This window comes from Periplaneta americana, chromosome 15 (genome assembly GCF_040183065.1).
Source record: "Periplaneta americana isolate PAMFEO1 chromosome 15, P.americana_PAMFEO1_priV1, whole genome shotgun sequence".
Classification (NCBI taxonomy): domain Eukaryota; kingdom Metazoa; phylum Arthropoda; class Insecta; order Blattodea; family Blattidae; genus Periplaneta; species Periplaneta americana.
Window position 1 is genome coordinate 8,571,807 of NC_091131.1, and position 23,063 is coordinate 8,594,869.

At 32.5% G+C, this 23,063-nt stretch overlaps 1 protein-coding gene across 1 annotated transcript in view; it reads left to right on the forward strand.

The window, feature by feature from the left end:
* The window catches only part of LOC138714611 (putative fatty acyl-CoA reductase CG5065), a 147,851-nt gene that overhangs the window by 116,486 nt on the left and 8,302 nt on the right, over nucleotides 1-23,063 (forward strand). The window contains exons 4-8 of the mRNA XM_069846635.1: nucleotides 9,643-9,788; nucleotides 14,565-14,674; nucleotides 16,311-16,503; nucleotides 17,860-18,099; nucleotides 21,143-21,400. Coding sequence (XP_069702736.1) covers nucleotides 9,643-9,788; nucleotides 14,565-14,674; nucleotides 16,311-16,503; nucleotides 17,860-18,099; nucleotides 21,143-21,400 — 947 coding nt within the window. The remainder of the gene's footprint in view (nucleotides 1-9,642; nucleotides 9,789-14,564; nucleotides 14,675-16,310; nucleotides 16,504-17,859; nucleotides 18,100-21,142; nucleotides 21,401-23,063) is intronic.

Sequence of the window (23,063 nt, forward strand, 5' to 3'; positions counted from 1 at the left end):
AAACAAAAACTTAACAAACATAAAAATACACAAAACACAACACAAACACAAGAACACAAGAAATACATCACACTAACATATGAAAACAAAAGCACACATAAGATCGCATCTTCATTCAGAAAACAGAAATACAACATAGCATACAGAACAGAAAACACACTACAAAGACATCTCAACACACAAAAAACACAAACAAATAAACACGACCACACAGGTGTATACAAACTCACATGTAATAGTTGCGACAAGTTCTACATAGGACAGACAGGCAGATCATTCCAAACACGCTTCAAAGAACACATTAAAGCAATAACCAGAGGACACAATACATCTACATACGCCGATCACATAACCAATACATAAATAAATGCGGACATGGAAATCGTACACACACAACCCAAGAACCAAAAACTCAACACACTAGAACAATACGAAATATACAAACACACTAAAACACACCCCGATCAAATCCTCAACACACAGATCAATTTCAGTACACACACACTATTCGACTCCACACTTCAACATCTTCCAACAATAAAACACACCCTCGTAACAGGCAGAGAAGTTCGAGATGACGCCGCGATCTAGTAGGCTCTGATATGGTGCGTGAAGCACTGAAACAGCTGTAAGCCGGACAAATAATACATATTTAACACGAGTAAGTCCACTAGTTCATCAATTAATTATATTATTTTTTTTTTTTTTCAAGAAATGAACATTATTTCAGCACAAAATTCCCTCGCTATATAATATAGCGGAAAAATAAACGACAATACAGTCCGAAGTGATCATATTTATTATACACTTTCCGTCCAAGTTTGCAGGCAATCAGAACAGGAATTCGATAGTTATGCGATTGCTAAAGCCCAGTCCCGGTTGGAGTTCTCGGGCGTCCACATAGCTCAGTATTCAGTCTTCATTCAGTTCTAAAAATTACACAGTTTTATTGTCCGCATGCTCCTCCTAGCAACGTTTTGCATGTGCAAGTAAAATGTCAAGAAGTCCTTGCGTCTGGACCGGGCATAAACAGTCGTCTACCCTTTCCCTTTCAATGCTAATACCGAATTCATAGCAATGAAACGTAGTATTCAAATTGTACTAGTGGCTTGTGCAGCAAATGCTGCTGCAAACTAAGTTCGTTAGACGTTCAAATAAATATTTTTCAGATTTATTTTCAATGAAGAATTCTTGTCTTTTTGATAGTTATTTGCTTCCATAATAATGAAACATACTCCCTCTGAATGGATTTTTTAGGCCAATTACTTTTTGTTGAACCTATCCAACTTCAGTTTTTGAGTTTCAACGCGAAAACGCAAGTATCAATGTCAGGGCGATAGCAGTAGCTATTTCAGGTCATTGTGGATTGTAGGTAAAAGTTAAAAAAATGTCAGGTTTGCTAAGCTTTCGAACAATAGCATTTTCGTATAGCTGCTGCATGTAGAACTTGAAATGTAGAGCGTAAAATCATTTTATCCTACTAAGAGATCTTGCTGAAATGATCTGGAGACTACAAAATTTTCTAGGCCTCTTATTTTATCAGTAAGTAATACCTTTTGATCTTTCCTTAAGAACTGTAATTTTTGCGCTCTCTCGAGCCAATACTGAAGACAATGACACATATCAATATCTACACTACATCGCCATTAAGTATATGGAAAAAGACCCAATCCCACTGGGTTAATAAGTATAAAATATTTGATTTTTAATAACAATATTATTATGTCACTTAAGTTTAGTAGTTATATATAGCAGCCACTCAGTAAATTATAGAAATGAAGATCTAAATTAAGATATTCTCTACATTTACTTACATAACCTCAAAACGTTTCACATTCATGTCATCAATATAGCATCAATATTATGTACAATTAATGAAAAATAGACGCATCATGATATTAACTATAATAACATTTAATTTCTAATGGTAAAAATGTCATCAAACCACCTCAAGTTTCGTAGATTTGAATATCCAATACACAGCCGTACTCAGAAAATTATACACTGCAGAACCAGTTTTTAATAACAAATTGAATTGAGCTCTAAATAAGTCGGCAATCCTGCAGGTCATGGCCTTCGTGTAATAGCCTATTGTTTATTGTAGTGTGTGCTTTGTTCTGAAATTCAATCAAGTCGGCCGTGATTCAATAGTTCTCAAAACTGACAACAGATGGATTTTGGAAAATAGGAAAATCATGTAGGAAAATTGACATTTCACTGAAAACTACTACTTTTCCGAAAAACTTTGTGTTCCAAGCTTCAAAACGAGGGATTATTTATTAAAATCCGTTCAGCCGTTTTCCCGTAATTTCCATTACCAGTTCAAATTATATATATAGATATTATGCAACGAGCCTATAATGGTAGTAATTAAGACGCGAGTATGTTTGTTTATGAAACTCGCTTGCGCTCGTTTCATAATTTTCATACGAGCGTCTTAATTACAATTATTGGCAAGTTTCATACGACTTTTTATGCTCGACCATATTTCTAACTTGAAATTATTCATAAGTATTCATGTTATGGTTATGTGAGGAGCGGAACTGACCTAAATTGTGAGATGTGCGCAGACGCGAAAGTATTGATTTTTTCCGAGGAACGACTGTGTCATTGACCTTGATATAATCTAGAGAATAACATGAACATTAATTTTGATATAACCTGGAAATTGATTTAGAATTGAAAAACAGATGACAAATTGAATTTATTTGAATATTATTTACAATTAACGCTAATTATTATAGTAACAGAACATAACCTTCTGCGACAGTATTGGATTTCCAGCCTCCGTGACGTTTCCCTAGTTGTCTTTCGATTGGATATCCGAGAATAATCGAAAACCTGAACTTTAATGAATAGTTGTACTTTAATGACATGCATTAAATGACTGCTACCAGGTGTATAATTACTACATTTCGGCATGGTCGAGCATAAAACATAATTCATCATCATCATCATCATCATCGTCATCATCATCATTCTTGCATGTTTTGGATCTAGGAGTCCGTTACTCTCTCTATCCAAAGTTTGAAGGGTCGACCTAAGGATCTCTTGCCCACTGGTTGTTAATTTAGAATCTGACAAGGAATTATGGTAGGTTCATTCTCCTTACATGAAATAATTTCCAATTTCTTCTATAGTTTCGTATGTATTCTATGATTGATTCAATTTGTGGTTCTTTCATGATGTCAGACTTTCTCTTATGACCTGTTCTTGAGGAGCTTGCTGTACGCCTCATAAATTTCATTTCTCCCGCGGTCAATCTTTGTATATCCACACAACGGACTGTCCAGGCCTCACTGAAGTAGCAGGTCTGACTAGGCCTGATGTTTTCTAGATTCTAGTGCGTGTGTGTTTGTTTCTGTACTATGGTTGGTTTAAAAATGTGACAGCAACAAAATACAATCTTGAATCTTTCAACTTCTAGTACGTCTAACGATTTTACAGATTATTTTACATTAGAAGAACTTAATAGGCCTACAGCATTGCTTCAAAATCATAAATATCCAAAATAAAGGACTTTCAACCTTTCAAACTTTTAATAGTACGCCTACAACAATATTCACTTCGAAAGTAATCACTCACGTAAACTCCTAATGTCAATACAGTAAAGAAGTCATAAAGTTAATCAGTGAATAAACAAATATATACACAATATATATATATATATACACTAAATAAATAAATAAATATATACACAATAAATAAATATATATACAATAAATAAATAACTAAATAACTGAATAAGCAAACAAACAAATAAATAAATTAAATAAATAAATAAACAAACACGTAAATAAATAAATAAGTAAATAAGTAAGTAAGTAAATAAGTAAGTAAGTAAATAAATAAGTGAATAAAGAAATAAGTAAATAAATAAATAAGTAAATAAATAAATTAATTAAATAAATTAAATAAATTAATTAAATAAATTAAATAAATAAATACATAAATACATACATGAATTAATAAATACATAAATAAATACATAAATAAGTAAATAAATAAGTAAATAAGTAAGTAACTAAGTAAGTAACTAAATAAATAAGTAAATAAATATGTAAGTAAATAAATAAGTAAGTAAATAAATAAGTAAGTAAATAAGTAAGTAAATATGTATGTAAATAAATAAGTGAATAAAGAAATAAGTAATAAATAAGTAAATAAATTAATTAATTAAATAAATTAAATAAATAAATTAAATTAATGAATAAATACATACATGAATTAATAAATACACAAATAAATAAATACATAAATAAATAAATAAGTAAATAAGTAACTAAATAAATAAGTAAATAAATAAGTAAGTAAATAAATAAGTAAGTAAATAAATATGTAAGTAAATAAATAAATAAGTGAATAAATAAATAATTGAATAAATAAGTAAATAAATAAATAAATACATACATAAATAAATACATAAATAAATAAATACATAAATAAATAAGTAAATAAGTAAGTAAATAAATATATAAGTAAATAAATAAGTAAGTAAATAAGTAAGTAAGTAAATAAGTATGTAAATAAATAAGTAAGTGAATAAAGAAATAAGTAAATAAATAAATAAGTAAATAAATTCATTAAATTAATTAAATAAATAAATTAAATAAATACATAAATAAATAAATACATACATGAATTAATAAATACATAAATAAATAAATAAATAAGTAACTAAATAAATAAGTAACTAAATAAGTAAGTAAATAAGTATGTAAGTAAATAAATAAGTAAATAAATAAATATGTAAGTAAATAAATAAGTAAGTAAATAAATAAATAAGTGAATAAATAAATAATTGAATAAATAAGTAAATAAATAAATACATAAATAAATAAATAAGTAAATAAGTAAATAACTAAATAAGTAAATAAATAAATAAGAAAATAAACAAATAAATAAGTAAATAAAGAAGTAAGTAAATAAATACGTAAATAAATAAATAACTAAATAAGTAAATAAATAAATAAGCAAATAAATAAATAAATATTTAAGTCACTGTTACCATACCAGAACCCTTTATAATATGCGAACTAGCGAGCAGCTAATTCTATGTGAATTTTTGCGATATTAATTGCATTTTTCTAAATCGTAAACATTATTCATAAAGTTCTATACCTTACTTTTCTGGTATCATAAAACATCTTTTCTGTAAAACGAAAAATTGTAGTCTATCTTTTTATTTAGAAGCGTAGTAAATTACTTCGCTTTACGTTTGTTGCACGACACTACACAGAAGTTCACTAATAAAGGGCAATTGGACACAGGACATTGACATTAGAAGCCTTGGGTTTTGACGATTTGTAAAACAAGAGAACATCATTTATAGTTGCTAAGTCAATGTCTGATATTCTCTTGTTTTACAGATTGTCAAAGCCTGCCTTTCTAAACATGGCTTATCGATTAAGTTATTTCTTCATTGTTTTTATGCCTGGGTTTCTTACTGTTATGTTAAATTCCTATGTCCTGTACTCTGAAAAACACATGGTATAGCTACTTTAACCTTCTCATTGCATTGAATACGAGGACTAGGAATAATATTTATTTACGATGGAAATAAGCCTGCTTCTTACATATGACTTTTAAGGAACCGCCCTCACATAAGCCCGCCATCGGTCCCTATCCTAAGCAAGATTAATCCAGTCTCTAATCATCATATACCACATCCCTCAAACCCATTTTAATATTATCCTCTCATCTACGTCTCGGTCTCCCCAAAGGTCTTTTTTCCTCCGGCCTCCCAACTAACACTCTATATGCATTTCTGGATTCGACCATGCGTGCTAAATCCCCTGTCCATCTCAAACGTGATGGAAACGAGCTTAAGCATTAAAATTAGACTAGTGGCTTGTGCAGCAAACTAAGTTCATTAGACGTTCAAATAAACATTTTTCAGATTTATTTTCAATGAAGAATACCAGACATTCGGAAAGTTATTTGTTTCCATAATAATGAAAGATTCCCTCGAGCCAATACTGAAGAGAACCACGCATATAAATATCTACATCACACCACCATTAAATATATGAAAAAGACCCAACCCCACTTGATTAATAACTATAAAAATATTTGATTTTTAATAATATTATTATCTTACGTAAGTTTTATAGCTTACAGTAACATACACTATATATACTATATAGCCGCCACTCAGTAAAATATAGAAATCAAAATATAATTCAAGTTATTCTCTACATCTACTTACATAACCCCAAAACGTTTCACTTTCATATCATCATTATAGCATTAATATGTATAATTAATGAAAAATAGTCACATCATGGCATTAACTACAATAATATTTCATTTCTAATGGTAATAATGTTATTAAACCACCTCACGTTTTGTAGTTTTTAATATCCAATTCACAGCTGTACCCAGAAAATTACACACCACAGAATCGAACCTGTAAATTATTTTTAGTGAGTTAAGTTTTTAATAACCAATTTAATTTTATCTCTAAATAATTATATCAGCATTCTTGCAGATAATGGCCTTCGTGTAATATTGTTTACTGTAGTGTGTGTTTTGTTTTATTCTGAAATGCAATTAACTGACGACAGATGAATTTTGGAAAATAGGAAAATTATGTTGAAAAATTGATATTTCACTGAAAACTATTATTTTTCTGAAAAACTTTGAGTTCCAAGCTCCAAAATGAGGGATCATTTATTAAAATCCGTTCAGCCGTTTTCCCGTAATTCCCATTACCAGTTCAAATTATTATTGGATTATCTTACTCATATTTACAGTTAATAACGTCATATCTTACAAACAGGCAGCAGTATGTTTCATTCAATCAAGTAAAATCAAAACCATTCACAGTAACTTCAGGTGTACCCCAAGGATCTAATCTTGGTCCCTTGTTCTTTTTACTTTATATCAATGACTTACCTAAACAGATTTTGCACACTAAATGTTTATTATATGCTGATGATGTTAAATTGTATAAAGTCATTGACAAACAACAAGACGTTTTTGATCTACAGCATGATTTGGACAGACTATATAGATGGAGTATCGATAATTTTCTTCTGTTAAATCTTAATAAATGTTGCTTTATGACATATTCTAAAAATAAGACAGTTCCTCAAAATTCGTATGAAATTAATGGTGTGAAGTTACCTAGAGTAGAATCATTTAAGGATTTGGGTATTTATTTTACACACAACTTATGTTTTAAAATGCACTTAAATCACGTAGTAATTGATGCATATAGAAAATTAGGATTTATAATCAGAAATACAAAAGAATTAAAAAATATAAATACTATTGATACTCTCTATAAAGCTATGGTTAGAAGTAAGCTAGAGTATGCGTCTGTAATATGGTCACCTCAGTTCCAGTCCCATCAGATGCAAATTGAAAGGATACAGAAAAGATTTTTACGTTATTTATATTTTAAAAAACATCACGTATCGTCTTATGACAAGCAAATTTCATATAATCAGTTACTTTTTGAATTTAATTATAAAACTTTAAAATCTCGACGATTAATAAATAGCCAAATTTTACTCTATAAGACTGTTAATGGTATATTGAATAACTGTGATTTTCTTAAATTCCTTCAGTTCAATGTAAAAGGAACAGAATTACGTCATAGGCAACCTTTTATTATTCCTATTCCTAGAACTGTTTTCTTCAAGAACTCTCCATTGTTTGTTATGTGTAATACTTACAACTCTCTGTCTTTAAACTGTGATTCTCAATTGGATTTCAGTTTAACAATTGAAAAATTTCATGCAATATTAAAAAGCATTGTATTTCCTTAGATATTTAAATTATGAAAAAGTGTATTATTATGTTTTTACTCAAGTTTTTAAATAATTTTGCATCATTATATTGACATTTGGCACTATATTAACTGTAATATTATATTCTAGCATCTATTACCATTACGTATTTTCTTTCTTTCGTTTGTGTTGTTTGTTTTATTGTTTTTTTCTCTCTTATTATGTACTAGCCGTACCCGTGCGCTCCGCTGCACCTGTTAGAAATAAATATAAAGTAATTACATAATTAAAATAGGACGTTTGATCCAGGGAACATTCGTGTTTGATAGAATAAATCGTTTAATATGTTACTTAATTTAAATCGTAATTTAAATAATTAAAATGTGATAATTTTGGTCCAGAGAGCACTCATTTGGTGCAATTACAATAACTTTAACATGTTTCTTAATTGTTATTACACGCAACTATAGTTTAATGAAGATTGACATATCATTTAGTTTTAATGTGTAAACTTTATATTACTTGCTATATGGTTCCATTGAATTATGGTAATAACTTAATTTTAACCCTTGTTTTCTACGTCTTCAGTAAACGGCGCTTGGCCCACTATGGTTCTGAACCCTTCAAATAACTTAAATAGTGATATAGCATAAACAGTGATATGTAATTATATTTCTTTCTTTCGAAAATGTAAGAATTCAGGATCTCCTATGTACCATTGCCATGGAATGAATAAATGTGTTTTTTGTTCCTACTCAAAAATTTTATATTTTGCACATGGGAATTACTGCAGGAACAACAACGCTACAATCTGAGGCGGCGGTGAAAAAAACGTATTGTATTGTTATTTTAAAAGTCTATCAGACCTACCAAATTTTGCATAGAATAAAACTTATCGGAAATAATTTTTAAAGAAACTTTTCTTATGTAACATTTTTCATAAAAAACCAATAATCGAGATATTTCGATTTAATTCAGGCCCCGTTAAATGAAGTATTTTGAATGTCATATAGCCTAAAATCTAAATTACAACGAACTTAATTTATATTTCAATTTTCATCGAAATCCGTTCAGCCATTATCGCGTGAAAAGGTAACAAACATCCAGACAGACGTACAAACAAAAATAAAAAAAAAGCAATTTTCGGTCTCAGGATGAATAATTATACATGTTAACACCAATTATTTTTGGAAAAGCGAAAATTACCAGAAAATTTTCGGTTATATATTTATTATTAGTATACTAAGTTTAATAACTTTCGATTGTTGCTGTCCAAGGCCCCTTTTTCGATTGTTGTTGTCCAAGGCCCCTTATAGACGAAGTCATTTGTTATTTCATTGCACCGTCTTAGATGGCGTTATTTTAATTTTAAAACTCATTTATCTCATTAAATATCAGTCCTATCAAAATTTTGTAAATAATAAAACTTATCGAAAATCATTTTTAAAGAAACTTTTGTTATGTAACATTTTTCACAAAAATCAATAATAAGCGAGATATTTCGATTTATTTAATTCAGGCCCCCTTATAACCCCCCTTTTAAATAAAGTATTTTGAATGCCATATAGCCTAAAATCTAAGTTACAACGAACTTAATTTATATTCCAATTTTCATCGAAATCCGTTCAGCCATTATCGCGTGAAAAGGTAACAAACATACAGACAGACATGCAAACAAAAATTTCAAAAATGCGATTTTCGGTTTCAGGGTGGTTAATGTGGAGCAATTATTTTTGGAAAATCGAAAATTACCAGAAAAATGTCGGTTACAGATTTATTATTAGTATAGATTTTGTGTATACATCTGTGTAAGCCACCTGTAATTGGAAGCCTGCTTCTGTTGGTGGTGGATTTAAAATAAAATAAAATAAAAATTATATATCCTATAGATACTGGATTCTTGCAGGCCTTGGTGCATGTGTCGACGGCATATTGCAACTGCAACAGGCAAGAAGTACAAGAAGTGGTGTACCCTCCACCGGCGGATCCTGAGAAGATAATCCAGTGCGTGGACTGGATGGAAGAGGATTTGCTGGACACAATCACACCCAAGTAAGCTGGCTTTACAGCCGACATGGCCAAAATTTCTCATAATTTGTTTGAAAAAGCTAATAGCCGCCAATAGGTATCGGAGTTCTTTCTCTGGAGAAAGTATGACAGAATCGTTTATTAAACAACAAAATATGCTGGTCACCAGTCACAATGATGGCCTGATTCAGGTGAACGTGACTGATGGTTAATATGGGGTTGTTATCGGTTTGGTTTACCGATGTTCCTCCGCGCGGATATTCGGCGAGGACTGCGCCTTTGGCCGCCAAAATTGGTACCGTAACACCGCTGTTAAACTATAACACACACACCTTATAATTTTTTGTTGGTTATTTTACGACGCTTTATCAACTGCTATAGTTATATAGCGTCTAAGTGGCATGAAGGTGATAATGCCAGCGAAATGAGTCCCTGGTTCAGGGCCGAAAGTTACCCAGCATTTCGTCGTTGATTTTATGAAACATCCTATGTGATAGTACAGAGCACAATTTTTCAGGAGGAAGAAAAAATCAATTAAATATCAACAGGCCTACACTGATCCTCGATGACTTCATTGTATTCACCATCATTTTCTATAGAATTATCTCTGTGGCCGGGAGGAAAAAGGTCTTAAGTCAATTTTTTTGTGAAAATGAGATTTTTATAATATAAAAAGGAATAAAGTATTAAAATAAATATTCTTAAGTCCTTTATTCCATTCAAAAAGTACTTAGACATTAGGTAACGCTCTATAAATCCAGTCAGGAATCTTATTTGACTTTAACCGTTTTACCAGATTGTAGAGAATTGTTTCCGCTTTCAGAATACGGTATATAAAATTCTCATTTTCACAAAAAATTTACTTAAGACCTTTTTCCTCCCGGCCACAGATCTAATATGTAGGGCTAGGATTTTGATGACTTATAAATAATGAAAAAATGTCCTAAAACAATGCATTTATGACCTAAAAATCTTAAAAAAAAATGCCCAAAAATTGTTCTTACATAATTGGCTTAGTAGGAAAATAGGTTTTGTACTACTTCATATTTAGACTAGTAATTAAATTAAATTCTAGTACCAACATTTAAGTTTATTTAATTTTACATAATTTTTTCTAAGTGGTACATTTTCATTAATTATTTTACCTGATGTGGTTTCCATGTAGTCCAACACAAGGCCACTCTTATACGGAACTAGCAGGTATAGAGGAGTCTATATTGAAGGGGTGGTTGGAGTGTACTACGTTAAAATGGCAATATTTGCACAGAAAAACGATTAAAATATTATAAAAAATAATGGGTATTAGCCATCAGCATAGTTTGGTTGGTTAAGGCGCTTGCCTGCCGATACGGAGTTGCGCTCGGACACGGGTTCGATTCCTGCTTGGTTGGTTATATGGTTGGGTTTTTTCCGAGGTTTTTTCCAACCGTAAGACAAATGTCAGGTAATCTATGGCGAATCCTCGGCCTCATCTCGCCAAATATCATATCGCTATCACCAATTCCATCGACGCTAAATAACCTCCTAGTTAATACAGCGTCGTGAAATAACCAAGTAAAATAATAATGGGTATTAATGGACAAAATATGTAGACAAAATATCGAAGGAAATAAACATTATTTTATATTAATAATGGGGATTTATGGCCAACAATAAATGAAAATGCCTAAAAAATGTTCAAATAAAACAAAAGATGCTCCTATGAGTTGAAACAGGCAAAAAATGCAAAAAAATGCCCTAACAAATATATCTTAAAACAGTTTATGCTCGACCATGCCGAAATGTAGTAATTATACACCTGGTAGCCGACCTTTAATGCATGTCATTAAAGTACACCTACTCCTTAAAGGTCAGGTCTTTCAGCCATTGACGACTCAGGTTACAACTGTTCAGCCAATGACAGGTCAGCTTTCTACCGTTATAAAACCGCAAGTATCGATTATTCTCGGATATGCAATCGAAAGAGAATTAGCGAAAAGTCACGGAGGCTGGAAATCCAATACTGTCGCAGAAGGTTATGTTCTGTTACTATAATAATTAGCGTTAATTGTAAATAATATTCAAATAAATGCAATTTGTCATCTCGTTTTTCAATGTCTAATTTAATTTAAATGTTATCTCTGTAGGGTCTTATGGCCTAGCAAAGGTCAATGTGGACATCTGTTCCTCGGAAAAAATCAATACTTTCGCGTCTGCGCACATCTTACAACATACGGGACATTGGTCAAGGTCAGATACAAAGAAAATTAATAATATCAAGTTAGAAATATGGTCGAGCATAAAAAGTCGTATGAAACTCGCCTATAATGGCAATTAAGAAGCTCATATGAAAATTATGAAACGAGCTTGCACTCGTTTCATAAATATCCATACTCGCCTCTTAATTACCTTCATTATAGGCTCATTGCATAATGTACTATTATCAAATAACATATAAATACTAAAGCAGCTATGTTTCTGGCTTACTAGAAAAAAGATGCAATTTCATCAAAACCCTAGCCCTACTAATATGCTTCCTCATTAGGCCTATTAATATATATTTAATCGCTTTTTTTCTCTCTCCTGATAGAATTAGACTCTGTACCGTCACGTAGGAGGTTTCATAAAATGAACGACGATTTACTATGAATGGTTTGAGGGGAAAACCACGGAAAAAACCACAACCAGGTAACTTGTCCCAACCAGGATTTGAATCTGGGCCCGCTAGTTTCACGGACAGACATGCTAACCGTTACTCCACAGCGACGGGTCTCAACTTATAATAGATGCTGAAAATGTCGACCCTCTTTTGCCTCATAGTGGAATGTCACGTGAATATGTTCTCGTTCACTCTCCTCAGGTCTTCCACTTAAATTCTTATAATTTCTACTCAATGTCACCTTTCAGTTCCTGCAGTGTATGTGGATCAGCTTGATATACTCCTTCCTTCACAGTATCCCAGAGAAAGAAATCACGTTCGAAATTAGTGAAAATGTCATATAATGTAAGCAGTATTACAACTGGTGTGTTTCTAGGGCGTTTTTGTTTAATACCGACATCATGTTCTCAAATTTATTTACTAACATACGGGATATTCCATCTCAAATCGACCGAAATATAGAGAAAATTGACCTTGCAATTTTTAAATACAATGAAACTTTTTCTGTCCGTTGACATACTGTGATACAATGCTTTGTGTAAAGTTTGAGGCAACAGAACTTCATAGTGTTTAAAATAAAAATATCTAAATTTATCGTATTTTCATAAAATTAGCAACTTTAAACTGTTGTGGCTCCGAAACCCTTTCACCCAATGATCAAAATCGTGGTTCATTTTGATGCTGAGAAATTAAAGTTTACATTGACGTGTAAACAGTTTTTCTTACTTTTTTTTATGGAAATGGAGAAATTTAGATTTTTCTTCATTAAGACGCCTTTGCCCACGTAAAAATATTTTTAAAACATATAGTTAGATTCCGCATTGAAAGTACAAATAAACACATTTTTTACTGGTGGTATGTTGATAAAGTATTGAAAATATCAAATAAAGAAAATAAATAGTACGCGCGTGAACTAACCAGCTGACTGTGAGGCGGGAGCTAGCCGAGACAAGCAAGGCCAGGAGACAAACACGTGATGTTTCGTCTAGTAGCGCATAGCTGTGCTAGCTTTATCACAAGTTATCATAAACACAGGAGTAAAATGACGCCCAACGCTCGCTTATCTTCATCTCTCGGCCAGTGCGAGCGGTACTGCGCCGTTCAAGTCCAGGCGTGTGAAAATAATTTATTTAATACCCTCGAAACTTATTGCCGAGCCACTAAGCAAACAATGCCGAATCCCTCTTAATAATGCAAGGTTTTTTCTCAATATTTTTTACATTTTTACAAATTGGCGAAAAGCCTAAAAGTAAGTAAAATCAGATTATCTGTCTCTCTGTATACAATAAAAATAAGGATTACTTCTTAACATAATCCTCCAAATGTCAGCTTCAAAATGAGCTCTGCAATGTTCTGCAGAGTTCTGAGCGCTTAAAGAGGCTTGTTTTTCTAAAATACGCTCAATTTGTCGCTCAATAATACGAAAACCGTTTGACTTTCGAGAGTATATTTTTGAAAATGCACTGTCCTCAGCATATTGTATAAATTGGGAAAAAATTAGAGTATTAAAAAAATGCGAGGTTTTTTACTAATCAATTTCATATGGAATAGCTACTGTCTGCCTCGTCAGTTGTCGAATATTCGAAAATTTCGCAATAAACTCCGCACAGACACGGAGAGTCGATTCATACTTACAATTTGAATTATGGTTTATTTAACGACGCTCGCAACTGCAGAGGTTATATCAGCGTCGCCGGTGTGCCGGAATTTTTGTCCCGCAGGAGTTCTTTTACATGCCAGTAAATCTACTGACATGAGCCTGTCACATTTAAACACACTTAAATGCCATCGACCTCGGCCGGGATCGAACCCGCGACCTCGAGCATAGAAGGCCAGCACTATACCAACTGCGCTACCGAGGGCGACTACTTATAATTTGTTTTGCACACAAACACTCTTTCTTCTGGAATCAAATACCGAGTCATGCTATGCGGTATCTCACTCGAAACTAGACTCACAACAATCGCACAATACGCTTGGACGTATCCAACGTGAAGGACAATCGAGAAGCGGAGTGGCGGCCGAAAATAGACTAGCACCGGTAGATTCAAGTGCCGTAGGTCGGTAAACCAAACCACTTACAACTCAAACGTTCTCTCCCCGCCTTCCACAAACTTACAGCGCAACTATTTATTGATCAGTCCTACCTTCCTGTCTTCCAGGATAATCGGCAGTCGACCCAACACATACACATTCACAAAGGCGCTGGCAGAACACGTCCTTGTGCAGGAAAGTGGAAGTCTTCCCGTCGCCATTGTCAGGCCATCCATCGGTGAGTGGTCCCAATCTTCAAACCAACAGCTTTCTGTAATAAGAACTGGAAGTTACTTACTGGCTTTTAAGGAACCCGGAGGTTCATTGCCGCCCTCACATAAGCCCGCCATTGGTCCCTATCCTGAGCAAGATTAATCCATTCTCTATCATCATATCCCACCTCCCTCAAATCCATTTTAATATTATCTTCCCATCTACGTCTCGGCCTCCCTAAAGGTATTTTTCCTCCGGCCTCCCAACTAACACTTTATATGCATTTCTGGATTCGCCCATACGTGCTACATGCCCTGCCCATTTCAAACGTCTGGATTTTAAGTTCCTAATTATGTCAGGTGAAGAATAAAATGCATGCAGTTCTGCGTTATATAACTTTCTCCATTCTCCTGTAACTTTATACCTCTTAGCCCCAAATATTTTCCTAAGCGTCTTATTCTCAAATACTCTTAACCTCTGTTCCTCTCTCAAAGTGAGATTCTAAGTTTCACAACCATACAGAAGAACCGGTAATACAATTGTTTTATAAATTCTAACTTTCAGATTTTTTTTTTTTTTTTTTGAGAGCAGAGTGGATGATAAAATCTTATCAACCGAATAATAACACACATTTCCCATATTTATTCTGCGTTTAATTTCCTCCCGAATGCCATTTATATTTGTTACTGTTGTTCCAAGATATTTGAATTTTTCCACCTCTTCAAAGGACAAATGTCCAATTTTTGTATTTCCATTTCGTACAATATTCTGGTCACGAGACATAACCATATACTTTGTCTTTTCGGGATTTACTTCCAACCTGTCTCTTTACTTGCTTCAAGTAAAATTCCCGTGTTTTTCCTAATAGTTCGTGGATTTTCTCCTACCATAGTCACATCATCCTCATAAACAAGAAGTTGATGTAACCCGTTCAATTCCAAACCCTCTCTGTTATCCTGGACTTTCCTAATGACATATTCTAGAGCAAAGTTAAAAAGTAAAGTTGATAGTGCATCTTCTTGCTTTAGCTCGCAGTGAGTTTGAAAAGCATCTGACAGAAACTGGCCTATACGGATTCTGCTGTACGTTTCACTGAGACACATTTTAATTAATCGAACTAGTTTCTTGGGAATACCAAATTCAATAAGAATATTATATAAAGCTTCTCTCTTAACAGAGTCATATGCCTTTTTGAAATCTATGAATAACTGATGTACTGTACCCTTATACTCCCATTTGTTCTCCAATATCTGTCGAATACAAAATATCTGGTCAATAGTTGATCTATTACGCCTAAAACCACACTGATGATCCCCAATAATTCCATCTACATTATGGAGTTAATTTTCTCAAAAGAATATTGGACACAATTTTGTACGACGTCAACAAAAGTGATATTCCTCGAAAGTTACTACAGTTAGTCTTGTCCCCCGTTTTAAAAACAGGTACAATATCAACTTAGTTACAGAAAGTATACAATATTTGAATAATGGAACAATTAATCCAAAGCATTTCTGAATGATCCACTATTGCTTACTCCACAATTTAAATTATTAGAAAAATGTATTTCTCAACACAAAATAAATATTTGAAGAAAACCAACAATGTGCTATAGAACTGATTATTTCAGTTCGTGTTATATTTTCTGGGTGTGATTGCAGTCACTGCAGCTTGGCAGGAGCCTATCCCTGGCTGGGTGGACAATCTGAACGGCCCTACAGGCCTCCTAGCCAGTGCAGGGAAAGGCATTCTGAGAACTATTCTGTGCTACCGCAACCTGGTGGCAGACTTCGTTCCTGTGGACAATGTCATCAACTTGCTCATCACTGTAGCCTGGCATACGGCCACAGCAAGGTGAAAACCTTCATCACTTGTTATCTGCTCTAATATATTCCGAACTAGACTTCAAAAAATAAATAAATAAATGAATAAACAAATAAATAAATAAATAAACGAAAAACAAATAAATAAATAAACAAACAAATAAGTATATAAATAAATAAGTAAATAAATAAATAAACAAATAAATAAATGAATAAACAAATAAATAAATAAGCAAATAAATGAACAAATAAATGAATAAATAAGTAAACAAATAAATAAATAAATAAATAAACAAATACATAAATAAATAAACAAATAAATAAGTAAATAAATAAATAAATTAATTAATTAATAAACAAACAAATAAATGAATAAACATATAAATAAATAAACAAATAAATAAATAAACAAATAAATAAACAAATAAATAAATAAGTAAATAAATGAATAAGTAAATAGGTAATTAAATAAATGAATAAACAAGTAAATAAATAAATGAATAAACAAATAAATAAACAAATAAATAAGTAAATACATAAATTAACAAATAAATAAATGAATAAACAAATAAATAAATAAACAAATAAATAAACATATAAATAAATAAATAAACAAACAAATAAATAAATAAGTAAACAAATAAATAAATAAACAAATAAATGAATAAACAAATAAATAAATAAGTAAATGAATAAACAAATAAATAAATAAGTAAACAAATAACTAAATAAACAAATAAACAAATAAATAAAAAATTAATTAATTAATTAATTAATTAATAAACAAACAAATAAATGAATAAATAAATAAATGAATAAACAAATAAATAAATAAACAAATAAACAAACAAATAAATAAACAAACAAATAAACAAATAAATAAATAAGTAAATAAATGAATGAATAAGTAACTAAGTAAGTGAGTAAGTGAGTAAGTAAGTAACTGAGTAAGTAAATAAGTAAATAAATAAATAAATAAGTAAAACAGATTGCCAGGCGACGATAGAAAACAAAAGACGTGAGAACGAATTAATGAAAGCTATAAACAATTGAATAATCTTTAAAATTTAATCGTCATGATCAAAGGCTCCCACCTCAAATTTTTTAAGGTAGTGGGGGTGAGCGGCGAAACATAAATGCAATTAACGCTGATTTTAAACTTCCCCTCATTACAGTATCTAAATTGACGTGTTCTCTTTTAATTAAAGTTAATTGAAATAGTTATTTAGACTGAGAAGTTTTCAAATGAAAGTCCTATATAGATGAAGGTAATCATGTGCACTTTCTCCTAAATCTAACAGGTGATTGGGCAGCTTAAAATCATATAGTCATTAGGAAGAGAAGTGCAGTGGATAAAATATAATCATATTGAGTATCTCTGTTTTAGACCTAACAACACAGTAGTGTATAACTGCACGTCCGGAAAGCTGAACTCAATCAAGTGGAAGGATGTAGAAGACATCGGATATGAGAATATACTGAAAAACCCATTCGACGATGTACTATGGTACCCTGGAGGAAGCTTCAAAAGCAGTCGGATTTTGAACAACATCTGCGTTCTAGTTTTCCACATGATTCCGGCTTACATACTTGACCTCGTTGCACGTATGTCTGGAAAGAAGCCTATGTGAGTATATTCAGTCAGAACTGAGACATACAGAGACATCATTTTATTTTTACTAATATTTTTAATATTAACCTGGCTATAGCTTTATAGAACAGGAAACACCGTTTGCTACCCCCTTCCACGACTGTAGTTCGATGATACTGGCGTAAAATACAAACAAATCACTTTACTAGGTATAGGAGGGTAGAAAAGTAGTTCATCCATTTACGTAAAATAGGAAATATCGCGATTTTGATTTCGATAAATTTCATTAGGTTTTTGTTTAATCAAAATGCAGTACTGTATTAAGAATAAGTGTTTTTACTCACGAACTGAGTTATCCATGCGAACGTATTCATTATGCAGTGTATATTATAATGTCTACAGCACATTAGCGTACAATATAGAGAATGAAGTTAAATTGAAAAATAATCATAATATGGATATTTAAACACATATTTTTGAAAATGGTGGCCGTTCATTTCGATACAGGCTTCAATTTTTTGTGCATATTATCGCACTATAGAGTATTGTACCTAATTCCAATTTACAGTTTCGTCCTTCGTATCAGTAACTCATGTTGAAATAATTCTGTACCTACTCTATAAAAGAGTACCTTAGGTACTGTAAATTCAATCTTCACTTCTGCCCGACCCGCACAGATAAAATTACTCAGACATGCTATCTACTGTCCGTCCAAGTGGTTATGCCGCAGGATCGTAGAAAGGGAGGAAATCACGTGACAGTTAATTACTTAACGAGGCCCTTTTATTTAAGTTATTTTAAACAGTTGTATAATATTACGTAGACGTCCAATTCCTAACAGAAATTAATGTTTTGAGAAAAGACCTAAGACAGCCCAGCTTTTACTGAGGGGCGAGCAGAAGCAGGTGGGGGAAATCGGGATGCGACCTAGGCAAACGGACAGTACCTGTGCGAAAATATGATTCAATATTGAAAGCTCTTTCGTCACTAGAAAACGCGAACATATTTCTGGAACGTACTATACTCACTAACTCAGTGCTGTTTACTGTATGCGGTCTTGGATCTGTGTTGAGGACGGTTTAACTTCATCAGTAGAAGGGGTGGGAGTGAAGTACATTCAAAAACTCAGGTACAATAAAAATTGAAGTAAAAATAAAATGATGTCCCTGTATTTAGTTTATGTGGAACAAGTGAAGGGGGTTTTTTTAGAGAAAGAACCATTGTTTAAGAAATGCGAATTTGAGATATTAGGGGTGTGGTGAGCGTATTGTAGCGGCCATCAACTGAATTAGTTGTTAGTGAAAAAAAAGACACCATAGTCCTATGTTATAGGAGTGGGAATTGTCAGTGATTTTCATAATTTTTTTTTTTCATAAAACAACTATAGTCCAAAGACTTTTTCTGTGAAAACAGTATTAACACAACACAGAAATATCTAAATAATCACATTAAACATTGAAATAAATTTAATTCAACTGGCGTTTACAAACAAAAATACAAGAGTTGTCCACATTTTTACATAGGACAGACAGGAAGATCCTTTCACACAAGATATAATGAACATATTAAAGCTATAACCAAACCCTACATCACATCAAATTACGCAGAACACATTATCAACAATAATCATGACTACAATAATATAGAAACAGATATGGAAATTCTACACATCACACCAAAAAGTTCACAGGTAAACATCTTAGAACAATACGAAATATACAAACACACAATAACATACCCACAACATATACTTAATACACAATTTTATTAGTTCAATACCCACACATTATTCGATATCACGATACATAACACACAAACAACCACCCCCCCACCATAGGAGCTACATACCCCCGCCCCTAAACTGACGAATGCAAGATCAACAGGAACAACAATAGTTCATAGGACACTGAAGATGACGCAGCACCGGCGTCGAAACGGGCCGTCTAAGGTACATAACTTTTTTAAAAATTTTAACACTTTTAACGTATCATTAAATAATTTTGATTTTTTTAGAAGTGTTTCATTAAATTAAATAAACATACCAATTAAGGGTCGCAGAATCTATTTAAATTTATAATAAATTTAGTGTATAGTTTCCAGTGGCGTAGCGTCAATGTAAGCTAAAAAGCTTAGCTTCCCCAGTTGATAATAATTTCATAATAAACCTGCAGTTTATGGAGAAAATTATTTATTAATTTTAATAGAATTTATATTTACGCGTTAAATATTGTGATGCGGCAGCTCAGGATGATTTGTGATGCAGCAGTAAACAAGAAGCCTGCACACACCAGCTTCCAAGCAGACCGGTTTCTTCTGTGTAATCCACCCCGCAGATTTTCCATCCCTTTCTACTAAGCTACCCTAGTCGCAAGGCTCGCAAGAAGCTAGCTTTAACATTTAAAATAAGTAGTTTCCGAGTTATCCCTTTTCGTCAGTTGTGTTCAGTTAAAGTGTTAGTGTGCACTGTGGCTGATATAATACATAATGAGCGAAATAACAGTTCCTGACACTAATTTACTTGAATTTTTTTAGGACAATTATATTATCAAAACTGACTTACGAACAAAAGTGTGATTTAAAAAACAAATGACCGACTCCCTTGCTGTCAATGAAGGACACAACCAAAAGACAGACCATACTTACGTAATGATACTAATATTGTGATTCCTCTAAGTATGACAGGGAGTGAGCTAATGTTATATGTATACGTGTCTATTTGTTAGAGATATGTGTAAACCGTGAAACCATATTTTACTACGTATCATTTGAGGTCATGCCTTATTGGTGTTACTTACGATGTTCCAACCAATATTCGACTGCTGACTTGACATTGACTACTATTTATTTTAAGACTGTATTTTTGTAATACGTTTTCTCATATTGCATGAAAGACAACTTGAGTTAGCTTCCCCTGCTCAAAATTTCATGCGACGCCACTGATAGTTTCTACTAACATTTATTTTGTAAACAAAACTGCAACTTTGATGTCAGGGTTCATTCGACAAAACTACCAGGTAGGAGTTATGTAATACCTCCCCGGTATTGTGTGTTCATACTGAGGCATTTTCTCCTCTTTCAGAATGGTTCGCTTGCACAAGAAAGTAAATCAGGCAGTTTCCTGTCTCCAGTTTTTCACGACGCACGAGTGGCAATTTACGAATGACAACGTCGTCCGACTCTTGTCGCACCTAAATCCCCACGACCGCAAGACATTCAACTTCGACATCAAAGCCGTCGACTGGAGGTCCTACTTCGAGCACTACGTGCTGGGAACGCGCAAGTTCATCCTCAAGGAAGACGTCAGCTCATTGCCTGCAGCTCGCACCCACTTGCGCAGGTAAGAACGGCACGCTTCAGTACAACTGCGTAAAGGTTGACGCTCACTGGCACGAACCGACCGGAACGGAAATCTACAGCCGTCCGTCTTCCGCGGAAGCTCTGACGCTCACTGCTCGGAATATTCCGGTACAGTCGACAGGCAGTCTGGTTTAAACATGGAGTGGGATAGTAGTTCCGAAGATTATTTTATTTTACTGAGTCTTTAGCTGATGAGGAAGGAAAAAAGAAAAGAAAAAAGAAAATATGGGTCCATAACTAGAGCCCGGATTTTATGTAATGTGAAAATGAGAACTATGTAGACTACATAAATATGAAGCTAAAAAAGTATGTAGATAAATATGTAATAAATAAAAAAAAGTTGGTAATTTAAAATCTAAGCTTTAATAGATGTATTTGTGCACACTAATAAAAAATTACAGATGCACATGTGATTGAACCTCATTGTTTGGAGGCGCAATTAATAATTGAATATTTTTACATATTTTCTACGGTTATTGATCGTCTCGTCAACGGCAACCCATACGTAGGAATCATCAAGTCCATCTCTAATCGTTTCCATTGTGTCAGTGTAGCAGGAGTTCAAATATTTTTTCCGGAGTGTTGATTCATGCGAAATATTGAAGTTGCAGTATTTGCGTAGGAATGCTTGGAACTTTGGAACTCCAAGTTTATACCACTGTATATGTTTGCAGCAACCATTGCCATGCACAAATTTTTATTAAATTCACTTGTAGAAGACGAATGTTTCAGCACCACTTGTGTAAGAAGAACTTTTTCTTTTCGACGGAGCACGTTTTTTATTTCTCACATGAAGTCCAATTTTTAAATGCTATTCTAATTGTGACTTCATGGAGCACCCAATGCGTTTGTCACACACTTTGGGCTGCACGATTTTACCATTTTAGTAAAGGAATCTTCAATTGAAATCCAGTCTTTTAACTTGGATGCGAATGGCAGTAGGCTTGCTATTATATTACCTGATGTCAAAATAAGTTTCTTAACAAAAAACAGAAAAAACTATTGTTTTCTTTTAGAGCAACTGATTCATTCTTTCCTTCACTACTACCATTCGCATTGGTATTTGTACCTACTTTACCGTTACTTCTCAAGGGATACAAACTATTAGCATTGCAAAGAGATGTCCATTTTTTGACAGAATACGTTATTATTTTCAATTATCAAATTATATTTATGCACTAGAGACGAAGGGATAAGCTTTATAAACAATTTTAAAAATAACTTAATCATTACGTAGAGAGAAAATTAGTGAAAAAATGTATATATTCTTTCAAAATATGCAATATCCTTCAAAACATTTTAAAATATATAATATATGCCAAAATATTTATTATGCACCAAAATATGTAAAAACATTTAAAACTTCGAAATAATGATCCCTTTCGTTAATCTTCGATGCTACTTACCCATTAGAGTTCTACGAAATGTTTATTTGGCCATTATTCAGTCTACCATTCAATATGGTATAATTGTTTGGGGTGGAAGTACAAACATTAATCTTAGTTCGTTAAATTTACTACAAAAACGAATAATTAAAATTTGTTTGAAGAAACGTTTCGATTATCCAACTAAATTAATTTATTCTGAATTTAATGTATTTAATATTGAACAAATTTATAAGCATACGCTGTTAAAATTTTATC